This window comes from Euprymna scolopes, chromosome 26 (assembly GCF_053919585.1).
Source record: "Euprymna scolopes isolate OS-2025 chromosome 26, ASM5391958v1, whole genome shotgun sequence".
In the NCBI taxonomy this organism is placed as follows: domain Eukaryota; kingdom Metazoa; phylum Mollusca; class Cephalopoda; order Sepiida; family Sepiolidae; genus Euprymna; species Euprymna scolopes.
The window spans coordinates 12,897,682-12,916,832 of record NC_136507.1 but is presented as its reverse complement, the minus strand read 5'-3'; the positions used below and the strand labels follow the sequence as shown (position 1 = coordinate 12,916,832).

Here is a 19,151-nt window from a genome sequence, read left to right as displayed (position 1 = left end):
TTGTTTTATTTTTATCTGTTTTGTTTTATTTTATCTGTTTTGTTTTATTTTTATCTGTTTTGTTTTATTTTTATCTATGTTTTGTTTTATTTTTATCTGTTTTGTTTTATTTTTATCTGTTTTGTTTTATTTTTATCTATGTTTTGTTTTATTTTTATCTGTGATGTTTTATTTTTATCTGTTTTGTTTTATTTTTATCTGTTTTGTTTTATTTTTATCTGTTTTGTTTTATTTTTATCTGTTTTGTTTTATTTTTATCTATGTTTTGTTTAATTTTTATCTGTTTTGTTTTATTTTTATCTGTTTTGTTTTATTTTTATCTGTTTTGTTTTATTTTTATCTATGTTTTGTTTTATTTTTATCTGTTTTGTTTTATTTTTATCTGTTTTGTTTTATTTTTATCTGTTTTGTTTTATTTTTATCTATATTTTGTTTTATTTTTATCTGTTTTGTTTTATTTTTATCTGTTTTTTTTATTTTTATCTGTTTTGTTTTATTTTTATCTGTTTTGTTTTATTTTTATCTGTTTTGTTTTATTTTTATCTATGTTTTGTTTTATTTTTATCTGTTTTGTTTTATTTTTATCTGTTTTGTTTTATTTTTATCTGTTTTGTTTTATTTTTATCTATGTTTTGTTTTATTTTTATCTGTTTTGTTTTATTTTTATCTGTTTTGTTTTGTTTTTTATCTGTTTTGTTTTATTTTTATCTATGTTTTGTTTTATTTTTATCTATGTTTTGTTTTATTTTTATCTGTTTTGTTTTATTTTTATCTGTGTTGTTTTATTTTTATCTGTTTTGTTTTATTTTTTATCTATGTTTTGTTTTAAATTCTAATTATTACTCTTTATGATGTTTGATTTCAATCTTTAATTATTATTACATTTCATACCACTGAAGTAGATTGTATTTATGAACCAATTAATTAATGGTTATTTTCTATGAGAGCTCTGTCAGTTTTGTTTCTATCTATCTATACATCTATTCATCTAGCCATATATTCATCTCAATTCATTTATAACTCTATTCATCTATCTATCTATCTATCTATCTATCTATCTATCTATCTATCTATCTATCTATCTATCTATCTAGTCATCTAGCCATATATTCCTCTCAATTCATTTATCACTCTATTCATCTATCTATCTATCTATCTATCTATCGATCTATCTATCTATCTATCTATCTATTCATCTAGCCATATATTCATCTCAATTCATTTATCACTCTATTCATCTATCTATCTATCTATCAATCAACTTATCCATCCATCTATTCATATATCTGTCTATTTTTTATGTGTAAACATTCACTGGGCTGCATGTTTTAGTATGACAAAAGTCATAGTATGACAAAAGTCATAGGTGGTAAATACTTTGCTAAAAACAAATAAAAAAATAATAGACACAGGCAATTAAAAATATCTGGTTGGAGTCCGGTCATCCACGAGATGTTTTCTTTGTTTTTAAATAAAATGAGTTCCTCATTAATCAGGGAATCATGTTGAGACCGACCTATTTGAGAAAAGCAATGTTCCTAGATAGACTCCAGATAATCTCGTAAAGTAATGTTCCTAGATAGACTCCAGATAATCTCGTAAAGTAATGTTCCTAGATAGACTCCAGATAATCTCGTAAAGTAATGTTCCTAGATAGACTCCAGATAATCTCGTAAAGTAATGTTCCTAGATAGACTCCAGATAATCTCGTAAAGTAATGTTCATAGATAGACTCCAGATAATCTCGTAAAGTAATGTTCATAGATAGACTCCAGATAATCTCGTTTGATTGCACAGTACAACAGTTATCTACAGTGGATATCTCGAGTAGTTACTCTCTTGATGGTCGAATGGTAACTACAGACGAAGGTCAGAATCCATATAGAAGTGAAGAGATTCCAGGAGATGGAAAAAAAAATCAGAGTCCAACTCCAACTAAATGAGCGTCCAACTTCCGGGACTGAGACATGTTTTTGTGGAGTTGGACGCATAAGAAGGCGGTTGGTTTTCTGTGGAAAACATAGTGCATCTTTACATATTGACCTCGCTTCTAACAAGATATGAAGCTACTAAATGTAATAATAAAAAGCGAAAGGAAGGTAGAATCACTTCATGACACATTGAGCCTTCAATCTCCTGGACTCCAAACAAGTTATCCAAGAATAAACCCTCTAGAGAGCGGTTACAAGGCTTACTGACAGAACGTCTACCTCTAAATCGGTCAAATGGCTGAATAGAAACCGACGTTTTTATCGTGTCACAGTCACCAGAATTTAAGATTAAAAATAATTGAACAAAAAACAGGAGAACCGTATAGTTTTCTTCTGTTGTTTAATAGTATATGAAGGTTGGAATTATAAAAGTCTTTTGTTGTAATTTTATCCCTTTACAGAATATATACGGCACACTCACGCGTTAAACGTTGTTGAATCTGGTTAGTGCTAACGCAGGTGACCATTTGAAAATATCAAGTGCTCTATGTACTCTCCGCTTACCTCCGCATTGTTTCTAACTGCATTGCATTTCTTCTTATCATTGGAATCAAACAGTGCCGGCACAGGAGATAGGTGGTTAGAGACTACGCAATCCTTGCTTCACAATTCAACGTGTGTCATCCAGTGTCGGACAGTTGAACCTTACACTTCATCAAAATCTGATGGAAAATGTGCCAAGCATTACCACCGTCAGGGTACGTAAAAAAAAAAAGAAAAAATACTGTATTTCCTGATGAAGATTCTATTATGAATCGAAATATAGAATTTGATTTTAATAATTGTCTTTAAACCCTTAAATTTTGAATTTTGCATCCCATATCAACAATGCTAATAAACAGTAGATTTTTATTACTAAAAAATCTATATATTAATACGATAGAGTGTGTGCCATTTGCTGTGCCACACTTACATCCGGGTTGTTTAATTGTTATGTACTTCCATTTCTTCTCATGAATAATTTTACAAAGAATTCTTCATAAGTTTTGGCTTCGGTTTTGATTCAAGCTAATGACACATAAGTAAACTATTTTTTATGAATAATTTTATCGATAATTCTTCATAAGTTTTGGTTTCAGTTTCGATTATAATCGATGGCACTTAAGTAATCCATTTTTTTTCATAAACATTTTTATCAAGAATCCTTCATAAGTTTTGGTTTCGGTTTCGATTAGGGCCAGAGCAACTCAAGTTACATATATATAGATATATTTTTTTCATAAGTTTTTATTTCGGTTTCGATTCAAGCTTATGCACCCAAGTCATAAGGATATATTTTTTATTTTTGAAATCGCAACATTATAATATATAAAAATTGATAGAACATTAACTATATACTAATAATAACATATATAATAATATATACGAAATTTGAAAAAATCCAAATATCACATTTAAGCGTACTTTATGACCGGGCTTTGCCGGGTGATCGTGCTAGTTTAGATAAATGCTTTTGCTATTTTAACAAAAAAGCTACAATAATATGAGAGCGTTTCGATTTACACTGAACATCTACAGAATGCCAACATCAATATATTACATATGAATGAGTCCCCTGTGGAATTTCCACAGGTCGCGATAGTGAATAAATATTTGAAAATATAAAGAATTTATAGCAGAAAAAAACTTTTATGAAAAATTAGTGGATTTGGTATTTAATAACACGAAGGGGTTGATATGCCGTAAAATAATACGCCCAAACCAAAGCAAAGTACCTTTTATCCGTTTCAGCTCTTTTCCTCCTTCTCTCTCTCCTCCCGTTCATTTCTTCTTCATCATCATCCTCCCCTTAAGCTTGTTCATCACGTGTTCTCATAGTTTTCATAATTTGCCTATTTCTTCCTTCCCCTTATCTCATCTTCCATTGTACTCTCTTTTCCTTTTAACTCTCTTCTTTCCTATTTTTCATCCTTCTCTTCCCATCACTGCTGTCCGCCTCATTCTCTTCACGCCCCTCATCCTCCTCCTCCTCCTCCTCCTCCTCCTCCTCCTCCTCCTTTCTTTTGCCTCTTTCTTACTCATCTTGCCCCTTTTATTTTTAGTTAAGCCTCTTTATCACGCATTCTTCTTGTTTTCATATCTTCCCTATTAAAAAATTGAACAGACAGATTTTATATTAAGCGGATTTTGCAATCTCCTATTTCTATGCAAAAAACAAACAAACAAACAAACAAACAAACAAGCAAAAAACATTGAAAACAGAAAAGAAAAAAAAATCTCCATACCGAAACCGGTGTGCGATTTCACTTAAATGCTTTATAATTCCTACCGTTTTATTTCGTAGATGTCTTCAACTTCAGACTACAATTCTGGCGTCGAATATTTCTATTCATTAACCACCGTTCCACTTTTTATCATCTATTTGCAAAATCCCAACGGACAAAACATAGCGACCACTCAGCCTTCAAGTCTAAAGTTTCAATTTTGACAAGGTTTTCACAAATCAAAATTCGTATACAAATATTTCTGAATAGAATTTTTTTTTCTTCGGACTACTGTTCTCACCATGAGTATTATCTTCACAACGTTTCGGTCAATTTAATCTCCGTTATGTCTTATCGAACTCAGGAAGGTGAATAACGTACTTGGTAATAATTTAGTTGTAAGCTACACTGTTTTGAAGGTTGAATCATCATTTCAGACGACACTCAAAAGATAATTGCGAATTATTTAGAACTTCAACCTAGTCATGGCTGCTATGCTATTTATGTGGATTAAACAAAGGGGTCCGTTCGAAAATCTATGCAAATTCAGAGTTCGATTGAAAGATTCCCGAGTTCGACAGAAAGGTTCCCGGGATCGACAAGATGCATCTTTGGAATGCCGTCGACTGAAACCTGTAAATAAACATCAAGATTAGCACACTAGTTCGAATAATCCAAATAATTTCTACAATTATATAAATGAAACTTTGTCTATGTGTGTGTGTGTTCGTTCCTACTAGACTCCGAAACCGATAAAAAAAAATTGCCCCCGATAATTACCGATAATCGAAACCGTTATTTTAATTTATCTATCATCGGTAAAGCCATTTATTCCATATCGTCGCTTAGCAACAATGATAGAACAACGGGCTATGAATATTCTACTGCGGGTAAGTTAATAGCGTTTTTATTTATTTATTTTTTGCATGACGTGGTCTGTTGGTTCACACTCCACACGTAAATTTCTTAATTTATTCATTAACTGCAAAGAATTTTACAGGATTTACGCAAAGAAAAGGCTTCTACCATTTAGCCCCTAGCATAGGGAAAATAATAATAAAAGAACAAAATATTAAAACAGATCCTGGTTAACCGTTTTTCCTTAAATATTTCAACAAAATGAATAAGTTTAGAGAGAGAGAGAGAGAGAGAGAGAGAGAGAGAGAGAGAGAGAGAGAGAGAGAGAGAGAGAGAGAAAGTGTACATATTTATTTAACGCATTTTTTAAAAGAAGTGTATATATAGACATTGAACAACCCAACCTTCCCATACGCACACATATGTTTATCCTTCCCGACATGGGTAGGATTCAAAATCTGTTCTCTTTTTCGTATGGTCTATGATTTTTTCTTTTCTTGCATTTTTACTTCAATATCCTGAAGATGTCCTCTGAAATAGGGACAAAACGTTGATTTATTTTTAATAATTTCATTCGGTTTTTCTATTTTTCTCAAATCATAACGTCAACCACCGCTGGTATTTTTATTATATATATATATATATATATATATATATATATATATATATATATATATATATATATATATATATATATATATATGTGCGTGTGTGTGTGTGTAATGTTATAGTGATTTGAGATGAAGACACAGCGAGGCAAACAAAGAGACAGGCACTGGCTGGCCTTATGTTTCGTTTATCACACTGTTCGCTCACCTCACTCCTATTGAGGTTTGGGGACGAACACCGATTTTTGCGTTTTCATGCTTCAAAATCTGCTAAGAAAATCGTCACGATGCACCTCGGGGTAAATTATATCATATTCTCAACTTCTGTTCATTCGCTGAATTCGCTTCTTACTAACAGTTGTCAATCATTTTTAGTTCATCTAACTATTTCTACATTCTCGAATGAATGTCTTCATTGTATACGTACATGCGTAACATGGGCATATAAATAAGAAATAAAGGCACGCAAGAAAGTTTAGAATTTTTTGAAAGTTCGAACTTAAAATATCGGTTATCAAAGCTGCAACATAAAATCAATAGAAACGACGTCAGTTACATTAAAAGTTACATTTGTAGGCATACATAAAGTGAGTTTTCCTCCTATATCTTTAGCCTTAATAGCCCTTTTTCGTACAAGGATCATACTTAAATCTGTTTCGCCAAATATTTATGACAAATATTGGTTCATATTCTTAACAAATAAAATAAAAATGTATTACTGATTAAGTTTAATATTTTAGTATTTTAATTTTGACTAGCTGTCCAGTCTGGCTTTGCTTGGGCCCTATATACTGTTCATAACTTTATGTGCATATATATATATATATATATATATATATATATATATATATATATATATATATATATATATATATATTATAAACTTTGACTCTTGTCCAGGTAACCGACATCTAAAATTTCAAGTGTTTAGACTAAAAATTGGCGGAGGAGTTTGGTAGAGTCTGCAAAGGTCAACTCTTTCAACTTTGACCTTTTGGCAGCTAAACTTTCGCCCAAAAACTATTTAAAAAGCTTGTTGTATATCTGAATACCCTTTATGTAAAAATTCAAATGTTTTGACCCAAAATTGGCTGAATAGTTTGCGAGAGACCGCAAAAATAAAATTTAATAAACTTTGACTCCTTGGCAGCCAAATTTTCGGTCAAAAACCGATTAAAAAGCTTGCTTTATGTCTGAATACACGTTATGTAAAATTTCAAATATTTAGACCAAAAATTGTCTGAGAGGTCAAATTTTCTTGTAACTTTGATACCAATTTTGACCCCTTTACCTTTATTGTTTTGGGCTCAAGTCAAATTAAAAAGTTTTATCCATTTAAAAGCTACCTACATCTAAAATTTGCAGAGGAGTTTGGTAGAGTTTTCAAAGGTCAAATAGTTGAAATTTGACCCCTTGAAAGCCAAATTTTTGGCCGAAAACCGATTAAAATGATTTCCCCAAATCTCATTACCCTTAATGTCAAATGAAAATTGACAGCAAGGCCGGGCTGAACTGCTAATGTTTAATATTAAAATACGTAATTATTTAAGAGATTTTACGTATAATATATCTATATCTATATATATATATATATATATATAGTATTCCGTTGTAATTTGGCTTTCAAACGTATTTCATACGTATTTTATTTTGAAATTCAATAAACGCTTCTATAAACACAACTGACTTTCATATCACGTACGCCAAGCGTTATCTCTTGGCATTTTAAAATAACACTGCACACAGATCAACACGCGGACTCTTTATTTACTGGTTTTTCTTTAACTTAACGTCATGGCGAGAAGCAAAAAAAAAAAAAAAAAAAAAGAAAAATTGCATAAAATTCTGAAGATAGCGTATATCGCCAAAACATGAATTTTAAATAAATAAATATTTCTTTATTTTCATAATATTGCGTTGTAATTTGGCTTCCAAACGTATTTCATACGCAAAACTACCGGACTGGTCAAGAGTACTGTTACACTTTTGTATCTCTGGTTTAAGTTGTATTGATTTACTTTTTGATATGGTAAAGATAACAAAAAAGATTAAACACGTGTAATCTGATCTTCAAAAAGTATGTTTACTCAATATGACCTCCATTAGCATTATTGACCCCACTTTACGGATGTACTCCTTGCTCATTGAGGACCACGTGCGGTTCACGGCAGTCTTTAAGTCTTCTACGCTACTATACCGACACTCGCACGCCTTGATCGCAACATCCTTCCAGATGTTGTAATCCAACGGATTCAAATCTGATGATTTCGGGGGCCAAAAATCCTTCGACCAAAAATTGATGTTTTCCTGCAACCAGTCCTGAACGATTTTGGTGGTTTGCAATGGTGCCCTATCTTGCTGGAAGCATAATCAGACTTTTTGACGACCCTCTTAATCCAAGGAAGCAGTTTTTGTCTCGAGGGCATGTCTATAGCGATAAGCCGGTATCCAGTGTATTTGAAGAAACAACCCCAAACATCATAACTGACGCCGGATGTTTTGTCGTGGAGACATCACGCACTTCAGAGACTTCTTGACCGAAGGATACTACTCTGTCATTCTGTTTATTCACAATAAGATTGATGGTTAAGATTGATGGTTAAGGTCTTTTGGTCCGAAAAAAATGATGATTCTGTTTCCATGGCTTTTGATGTTGGTTAGAAGCTTTTTTACTTGTTTCAAGGCGCTTTTTTTTATCCCAATCGTAAACAGGGGATTTCTTATCATTTTCAAGCTCTTTCCACATTCTAGTTTAACATCCCTTCTGACAGTGGACACTGAGATTCCCTTCATATTTAAAAAAAAATATTTTTTTTTACACATTGATCTCCACTTATCAAGGCCCGGAAGCCGCTCAGGGATAAGAGTTATTGCAAGTACATTACCTTAGTGTGGAGCTTTGATGAAGTGTTTACTTAAGGGGGCGGTTCATTAGGAATTTGTTAACATTGGACTTGAAGACATAATCGAGTTTTTATTCTGGAGATATTTCATGTTGAGTTTTTGGGATTTGTGGAATAGGTCGGCATACTTGGTTAGAGCAGTACAGAGAGGGTAGGTAAGAGAGAAAAAGACAGGAATTTTTTTTTTTTTTGTGGCACACGAAAAGGTAAAGCCGTAACAATTACCCACTAGTAATGCATCGAGAGGCCCCACCAGAGACTACTGCATGGTCCAGATCCACCCACCAAATGGCAATACAGCAGTCCCAGTTCTTTGCGCCTGCTGATAGGACAGCCTCCTTAGTGGTTAATCCAAGGTTCGGGTCTCTGACTATCAGGCGGATAACGTCAGCCCAGACAAACGTTTACCTCCTGCACCCTTACTAGTGACATGGCCACAAGGACAGACAGAGACAGAAAAATTTCCGACATCTCAGACTACTGGTCACCAAGTACTACCGACCTTTAAGCAGCTTTTTCTTCACCCTTTGTCAGAAAAATCACTCATTGAATGAGGACTGAATGACAAAATAGGAGAAGCGAGAGTTACTGGAGCTGCCGATAACACATCCACTGTATTATCTACTCTCCATTCTTCATATTAACAAGATGTGTCATTTTAAGGGTTGTATTGTTCTCGAACGTCTTTTTGATCTTGGTATTCACAACTCGGGGTTTTCCTTTGCAGGGGCGGTCCTTGATATTTTCTCCATTGGCTCTACAGCATGCAACTCTGTGCACCGCCATACGACTCACATTTAGGAGCTTTGAAATGTCTGTTATATTATGGAACGCACAATTTCAATTCTATTTGCTTCCATTTTGATTGAGATATCTAATAAATGTACAGTAAATGCTAATATCACTTTATTAAAGCACGAACACGTGGTCCTCAATGAGTTCGATTAAAATCTGTAATGCAGAAAAAAAATTAGATATGAGAATATTGTTGCATATTGGGTTATATTAGAAGGGATCTGTTAGAAGTACATTCATTACTGTACATTCATTAGTGTGTGTCTTTGCGTATTATGCCTAAAGGTCCTTATATATATATATATATATATATATATATATATATATATATATATATATATATATATATATACGTGTGTGGGTGTGTTCTTATCAATGTTCTTCTTATGTGGGTGTGTGTGTGTGATTCTTCTAATGTCTTTTTTTGCCTTGCCTAGAGATGTTTCCGATGACGTGTATGCGCAAACAAATGCAATGCAAACATACCTGAATTTGCCTTGGCCAGCGATAATATTCTCTCCTTCGCTGGTTCTCCATCTTGCTGGGAGTCGGGTCACTGCAGACAGATTCATTGATGAACAAACAAGATGGACTTGAAATTTCAATCTTTATTCAAGGCAAATTCTACATCTCGGATCGTTGTTGTCGGGAGGCACCCAAATTCCCGTCCGCTTAATCTGCCGCCTAGACCCTCTCTCCACCGTCTCGTCATCACCGGAAGTTACCCAGAATTCAGTGTCACCTTCCAATTTTCGGTGCACTCTATCTGGGCCACTCAAGGTGACTGAGTTTGACAGCTGTCAAAACTAACCCTGCTAAACTATTTAATGAGAAAATAAACATTCTTATTTTCTTTATTTCTAAAAAACTACCTAGATAGTCTTTATTTCTAAAAACTACCTAGATAGCATTTAAGCTGGGACTCCCAATACAACAATATTAGCTTAAACTCAAAATGCAAAAATGTAACAGGACTTTTCACCAGCCCGGTATATATTTTATTCATGCATATTTCGTATTCATTATTACAGAGTCATTAAATATTATATATTATATTGCTACTAATATATGGATGAAAAAACGACTTGAATGTCATCCGGTAAAATCGAAGCCAAAAAATTTGGCGCTCCAGCGACATTCCCTACTGGTTGAACTATCCGCGAATACAAGATTTCAAATTAAACCTATGAATGAATTTACGCATGCGCAAAAGTAATAGAAATATATCGGTAAGTTAAAACGAACATGTTGCAGTTCAATTTGCCGACATATTTCTGTACGCATTATGCATCCACACAAAAGAATTTTTTATAAATAATCCTTGGTGTATGATTATTATTTCCTGTTAATTTCAGTGTTACGTGACAATTAGTTTAAAAGTTTATTGGTTAAATACTTTCACATACATACATACATACATACATACATACATACATACATACTACTGTTTTATTGATATAAATAAAGGAGTACATGATTAACGTCAAGGATATCCTCACATACTATTGAATCTAGTTTGGCTTAGTTGGTTGATTTAAATGACACATCAACCCTGTTAGGTTTAATGCCATGAACGTTTTTTTCTTGCAAATGCGTATGCGTAAATTATTTGCAATAGTATTAGGTTGTATGACTTTTTACGCGTGTACTTGTAGGAATATTTGGGAGGTGGGTTAAGGTTTTTTTTTCCAATTTTCTTGTAAAGACGAGTAATTTTCAGAAAATTGAATATATTGTCTACATAAACATTGTTAATCAGGCCCGTCATATTGTCTAGGTGGTTACGTTTTTGTCTAGCTTATTGAGGATCTTTTCAGTATGTGTGAAGGGTGACTGGTATGGTGTCCATGTTATAGGTTCTTTACTAGACGACCTTTTTGTCTGTTACGCCATAACATATGGTGTGTACAGAAACACGTATGTAAATTAGATGGCTATGCTGAAAAATGATAACATATTTGAAAAGTAATTTTAGCTTAATACGAAACTCTTTCTGATGCTGCAGTGTCATTGTTTTCCTTTCATTGGATAGCATCTTGGCCTAGTACTCAACAGAAAATTATTTTGATTATTTCAGTTCATTTAGTTTGTCTGGCAGTTTGATTATTAATGAAATGGAGTTTAACTCAGATCGGATCTAATATGATATTATTAGGGCTGTGACAACAGCATATTCTTTTTTTACATGGAAGTCACCACTTATCAAGGCCCGTAGGCCACTAGGGAATAAAGGTTGTTGCGTGTACAGTAATCAATGGGACAATATCGTCAGTAATCGTTAGTAATGGAGATCTGATAAAGTGTCTTACTTGAGGGGGTGGTTTATCAGGAATTTGTTTATGTTGGACTTGAAGACATCCAAGTTGTAGCCAGGTGGGAAACAGGCAAACGGAAGAGAGTCCCACAGGCGCGCACTTCTAAGAAAGTAGCTTTGTTCATAGAATCTACGTTTTGATTTAGGCATTGTTTTGACTCTCGAGTGTGTATCTCACACTGTTAGTCTCAGTTAATCAACCGAGAGCAACATCACTCTTTATAAAATCATATAAAATATTAACTGATATATACTTGGGAGTCCAAACAGTGAAAAGAATATTCTGTTGTCACAGTCCTAGATATTATACACACTAAGCTTATATTTTACAAAACGGCGAGTGTTTTTCGTGAAAGTTTCGCGAGGGAGGGGACCATAGACGAGCACTTGCCATGAAAATAACGATAAAGCAGAGACAGGCTCGCAGTATGGCCTGGAGAAAGCCATACCCATAAAGAAGTGAATTTTATTCATACGTCTCGATTTGAACTCGGTTTACTGATTTTATAGACTGTATGAGGCTAACTGCATTCCCTTTTCTCATAAATAGATTAATCTAAAGAATAGACTGCTGAAAAGACGGATAATTAAAAGGGAGGTAAATTATTATTGCGCGCCTTAACTATGGGTCGATTTGAATGCGAATTTAACGTTTGGAGCAATTAAAACTAAATGCATCGTTGATTTGGTGCTTGCTTCGATCCTAGGACTCCCAACGACGCATTCAAGATAAAAAATATATCCGCAAGAAATCAGATAAAGGCTTGGACATAACAGTGGACAAAAAATAGAAAGTTGTCGTGGATAATTTTGTTTCCGTTTTATTGTTTTTTTTTAATAAGCCGACCCCATCTCCCTCAAAAGCAAATCATATTTTCGTATACTTTTTTAAATTTCAGAATCCCTGTCAAATTTTGAATTATTGGAATTCTGTTAACGCAAAATGGAATGCTATAAAAAGATCTCGCAGATCGGTTATGGTACGTACGGATCGGCTTACTTAGTATTTGGGCAACGATCGAAACGCAAATATGTCCTGAAAGAAATCCATAATATAAAAACAATCACCCAATATAGAGCCTGCATAAAAGAGGCCCGCTTTCTGCGCGAACTCCGTTCTCCTTTCGTCGTCTCTCACATGGACAACTTTTATGCATTCCCGAACCTCTGCATCGTCATGGAGTATTGCGATTGTGGCGATCTAAGCGACCTCATTCGCTATTTTAAACGCACTAAAGTAAGCGAGACCAAGGTTTCGTTTTATCTCGCACAGATATGTCTTGGTCTTCGCTACATCCACAGTCGGGACGTCATTCACCGGGATCTGAAGCCCCAGAACGTCTTCCTGCGAAACGACGGTATCGTAAAAATTGGCGATTTCGGCCTCGCTCGTAAGTTGAACTATGCCAACGCTTTCGCTACAACCCTGGCTGGAACCATGCTTTACATGTCACCCGAAATGTTCAACTGCAGTCCTTACAACTGTGCCACGGATATCTGGTCATTGGGATCTATGTTGTTCGAAATGATCACGTTACGGAGACCATTCGAGAACGCTGAAGATCTCTTGTTGGGCCGATATCCGGCCTTACGCTTTGAAGTGCGAAGGGAATTACGCTATATAATCTACTGGACCCTTCAAGTCAACCCGGCGAGGAGGCTTTCTATTACTAGTCTTATTAATAACACCCACCTTGCTGGAATTGTACAGAAGTACTTCCCTAGTCAGTGTTGAGCTCCTCTGCTCTACACTTTTAAAAGTTTATTTCTTTGAAAATTTTCGTTAAGTTTGTCTACATTTTAACTTTCATTACTCATTTTATGTCCTATTTTAACTTTCGAATTATCGCTGTTTTTATGAGATAAGTTTTTGCTTTACTCCACTTATTTGAACCCATGACTTAAGAAATTGATAACTTTTACGATTTTTTTTTCTTTTGAATTAATTGAATAAAACTTGGTTTCTGAACATTAATTCATCCAATAAATGAAAGGTTAAAACTTTTGAATAAATTAAGCATATTGATATTTAGTCGCATTGTGATTATATACTTATACCAAGAAACGGTATGGCATTGGTATTACAAAATATAGTTGAATTTAACATTAAATTCATTTTGAATTTTTTTTCTTTGCAAAAGTATACAATGAAATCAATTTTTTTTTTTTTTTTTTTTTTTTTTTTTTTTTTTTTTTTGTGTAAAATATCCTTTACAAAATATTTACTTAATAGATTACGCCTCCTAAATCCGACCTATTAATTCTATCGTGTCGTAAAGTGTTAACTGTAAAAAAATATTAAGGAATTAAAAATCCATAGACTATATTATTGCAATTTTAAAAAAAATGAATGTTGCATTAAACCTAATAAAGTATTGCTCCTTTGAATAACATCACTATACTTGAACTTTTGAGGTACTTGGAATGAATAGGAACCCTGAAAATTCTAGTACTTGTGTAATATGGATCGACGGGTAATCCAGATCAAGTTATTGAAATAGCCGAAGCAGTATACGAATTGAAAGCAGCATTTCTAATGCTTAGTATTGTCTTCTGCTTTTAAATCAAACTGCTTCGATCACTTATGGGAAGGACTCTCGATTCTCTGTCGATACTCTTACAGACTACGTACTGCGATTTTCTGCGTTACTATTGCTTGTTAATTTACTGATTTTTATTTTTTGTTTGTACATAGCTTCAACATTTCCTCTTGGGCCAGAAAACTTAGATCTTTAATTTACCCTTTCAAAACCAGTCTGGCCACCGTGCAGAGTTAATACTAAGCATCGACCCCCCCTCCTTTTCTTAAATAGCTGTCGATACCGAGGTTTCCAAAAGTTGATATATGAAGACTATTTACTTACCTCCGAAACGAAAGCAAAGTTAAATGCAATGTTGGTAACAGTAGAGCATTATCAAATGTTTATCTCTTCGCATGCTATTAACGTTTCTAAATAACGTTATATAGAAACTTCCTAACTATATTGTTCCTTCACCATTTGAAAGCGGATGTTCAATTCCTCCCCAAAATAGAGGATTCTAAACGCGGAAAAGATAGTTCCCAGTCAAGAAGAATCCCTCCTCATCCGACTAAGTACGCAAAAGGTGATCGCAGCCAGTGGCGCATAAGACATACCTGCTTTATTCAATTACAATCGGAATAGTCTTTCGTTGACAGGTTTCTTGAATTTGAATATGGTTCTGACATTCTTCAGAATAACTTGTGTATCCCAAACATTCAAGAAGTTTGTTGTATTTAAAACTTTGATTATATTGAAATGGTTAGCTCCCCAAATTATTTCGTTTGATTTTTCGAGTGGTAACAGGATAAATTTATCCACCTATTGATTTGCCTAACTTTTGTAGATTTAATTTTGCCAATATTAAATTGCCATTAAAACTTAGGGTTAGTAGTAGACAGATCTAATTTGCTGGAAAAAAAATCTGTCACCTCTTCAAAAATCAGACAAAATTAGCCCTTAAGGAAAATTTCATACTTCTAATTTGTGACAATTTGCCAATAAGTATTTAACATCAGTCGATAAATAATATTCAAATTTCAGTTTTCGTTGGAGCATTTCAGTGATTTCAGGGGCGTGATACTATGGACGGCTACCCCAAGCACGAGCCAAGAGCTCACTAACACACAGCCGATGCTATATACAGGGTGGCCACAAAGTCTGGCTATATAATCTACAGGATTTGGATCATCTTACATGAATCAAGCATCAGTTTTTGAGTGGCATAAGAGATTCAAGGAAGGCAGAGAGTATTTGAGGGATGGTGAGAGATATGGGAGGAGTAAGGAAGTCAGAACACCAGAGTTGGTTGGTCAAATGTAGATTATGTAGCCAGACTTTGTGACCACCCTGTAGATGAAATTGCTACCAGAAACGGAAGTTTAGCACGGAATTGAGCAAATTCAATTTTAAATATCAATTGAACAAACGATATAACTAAACTGAAGAGAATGTCTAAAAACTAACACAATAAAGATTAATGAATACGCGTATAGTAGGCTTGCTTATAAAGGATAATACGCTTTATATGATGACATATAAGAACTTATGAATGGCACTTGATATAAAGATGCTGTGGTTTCCACAGAGGTGATTAACATTATAAAGAGCAATCATTTTCTTAACACACTTTCTCTCGCTCTCCCAGTTGAATGTGGAATAAAACGGTTTCCTGTTGAGGTTGCTGCTTGATGATAGCTTAACCAAGATGATGGTAAACCATTATCTAAGGAGGCAAAATAATAATGCGTAAATGATATATAATCTTTGCATTTCAAACACAATTTCAAGGTCCTATGTGATTTCTTACGTGCAGCATCAAATATTTATTACGGAGTTATTTACGCATTATTATTTTTATTTTTGTCAATAGCCCAAAGTCACCCCGGGTAGCCAGAGTCATCCCAGCTTACGTTAGTAGGCCGAAATGAATTTTTGTAGTGTACCGAAATAAAAGATGACATTTTGGTAAATTTATAAGAGTCTGATGCATGCATTTAAAGCAGGTGATAAAAGCATTCATAGCTCTAGTGCTGACGCTATTGAGCTATTTATAAATGTTGTGTTATACAAATTATATTAAAAATGCGAGACTAAGCGATGCAGAAAATATGTCGTTTAACATTTTTTAGATATGGAAATCATTCGCTGGTCGAATGACAACATAAAAGTTCTTAAGACGATAAAAGAATGAAAAAAGACAAAAAAAAAAAAACGCCAAAGAAAATACAACTGAAGCAATGAATATAAAAACCCACAAAATTGTATGTTGGTCGACGATAAAATTGTTGAACCTATATCAAACCTCATCAGTTAAATGAGGCAGACCCTAATCAAACATCGACTTATCGATTAGTTTATCGATCCGAATGAGTTGTCGTTATCCAAAGTAAATTATCAAGCTTTCTTTTCTGTTTTCATTTTTTAATTAAAATATTTCTCCCATTTCCACGCCCTATCAATGTGTATGCATCAATCCAAGCACGACTAGGCAGTTGAATTCTTCAGGCTGAGGTTGAAACTTGATCTTTGTTTTTCAACAGTCTGAATTTATTTATTGGATTATCTCCACGAACCAAGTTAGTCTTATTATTTGTAACAATATAAACGAGCGAAGTGTGTTCTATTTTTTAAAGCTTTGCATTATCTTGAATGGCATCTGGAATTTTCCTTTACCGTATTGCTCAACCCATGGACTAGTGGAGAGCATGTACTTAGTAATATATTTGTTTACTACATTTGTTTACTTATTCATATCTATCTATCTATCTATCTATCTATCTATCTATCTATCTATCTATCTATCTAATCACATGTACATGACTATTTATCCCCGTTTTCTCATTTGCGTGTATCTATCTTGAAATATAAACGAGCTAGAATATCCGACTTCGGATATGCTCATATCGTGACTTTTCTCTTTATATTGTTCAAGGGACCAAACACTAGCGTATCTCAAATCAAACAAAACATATTGATTTTTAACACGTGTGTTATAATACGAATTACACAACTGAAGATATGATCTTTAAACATTTTAAAATTGTGAAGTACCCCCAACCCTGTTGTGGCATAATATAGAGTGTTCTCCGAGCCACATGGTGAACAACTAACCGGCATTGTAGACAGAAAAATGCTGTTCGTTTCTTTTCAGTAACCAGTAGTTAGTAATGTCTGGATGTAAAAATTGCCGTAATGGTAATGTAGCAGTCGTAGAGATGTACTTTCCTTCTTTATCTTATTAGTGAGTGAATGATAGAAACAATAAAGAATACCAAATAACACTATTAATTCCTCATATGACAGATTCGCTTACGGGGAGTATCTCTTTTTTACGTAGGCATCACCACTTATCCCGGAGGTCACTCGAGGATGAGAGTTAAAGAGTGTACAGTAGTCAATTGGACAATAAAATAATCGTTAGTAATGGGAATTTGGTAAATGTGTTAACTTAAGTGGAACGGCTCATCTAGAACTTGTTTACGTTGGACTTGAAGACAACCATATTGTAGTCAACTGAAAAGCAGGTAAACGGAACACAGTTCCAAAGGCGTGCAGTTCTAAGAAACCAACTTTGTTCATGAAATCTACGTTTAGGTTTGGGCACAGATAAAGAGAAGGAAAATTATTGATAGTGTTTTCAACTAGACAAGTGTTCCTAGTGAAGGTTTGGCGAGGGGGGGGGCAGAGATTGGAGCTTATAACGATAAAGCAGAGACAGGACAACAACATCTCTTCTGTGAGGAAGAAGTTGTAGGGAAGAGAAAAGGGTATTCTCTACTAGATTACGAAGTTTGTTTTGAACTCTATCAAGGTAGGATAAGTCATTTCTATTATTTTTTGAAGATGAGAACTTTTTCGAGATAAGTTGTTGCGATATTTATTTTATTTTTATCTATTTCATCTAAAGATGGTTGAAGAAAATATAATAAAACTAATCTCTTAGTTTTTCCGCACAGCAGAGACGTCTCTAGAATGGCTGTTACGGTCTGGGCACAGCAACTAGCTCCCGGGTAAATAAATGATAAGCCATACACTAGAAATCGTTCTTTACATCAAGGGGTTAATATGACGTCAGCTTCATCTGCTTGTGGAAATTTCTTCGAGGTTTTTGTCGGCGTCATTACTGGTAGGACCGCTGTGCTGAAACTTAACGCTTGTCTCCATATATAATATTTTGATTTCAGAAATTCCCATCTAGACCAAAGTACCGTAGGTGTACACCAACAGATGCCACATAAAATGTATTAAGTCTAGACTCTTAGCCACAATCTTATGTAACTTTAGAACGCCATTTTAGACACATTTAGTCGTTATAATAAAATCCTAAATTTCATCCTAGGAGCGACATCATCACAATCGCAACCATATTTAGAGAAAAGAGTTACTATATTTCTCTCTAAATATCAAGTTCTCCTACCGCCCCCAGCCATCACCGGGAGAAATTTGCACTTTCGACAGATATGTGATTTAACTCTTCGTAACTGGCTCATAAACTCGTAGACATTACATAATCTTTCCCTTTTCCGTTACAAGAAATAATAAAGTCGCCCCAAAATAATTTCGTTCAATCTGATTGGCTGACCTCTGACGATACCTTTATTCTGGATTAACAGTATTCACACTCTAAACGAACGCTAATGTACCATTCAAATATGGCATCGCAATGATACTTACTTTTGCCCTCTGAGTAAATTGCTGCGTTCATTTTCTTAGGTTAAATAACGGCATAAATTTGCATATCCACTCTCTCTCTTTCTCTTCCTAACTATATCTCTATGTATATGATTCCTAACTCTCTCCCTCGCTCGCTTTTTCGTTTTCTCTTGCTCTCACTTTCGCTCGTGTTTTACATTTCTTCATGGCGATGCCGAAGAAAAAAATTACAAACATTTATTTCCTCTTCCTCTCGATCGCGTTGTACATTTGTTCGAATAATTAATTATAGTTTTTCAGACA

General features: G+C 34.0%; 1 protein-coding gene across 1 annotated transcript; it reads left to right on the top strand.

The window, feature by feature from the left end:
• The first annotated feature begins 12,277 nt into the window (after positions 1-12,277).
• LOC145247919 (serine/threonine-protein kinase Nek3-like) lies at positions 12,278-16,018 on the top strand. The gene has a single exon (XM_080109555.1). The coding sequence runs from the start codon at positions 12,617-12,619 to the stop codon at positions 13,406-13,408; it is 792 nt and encodes a 263-aa protein (XP_079965681.1). The 5' UTR covers positions 12,278-12,616; the 3' UTR covers positions 13,409-16,018.
• Positions 16,019-19,151: the final 3,133 nt, after the last annotated feature.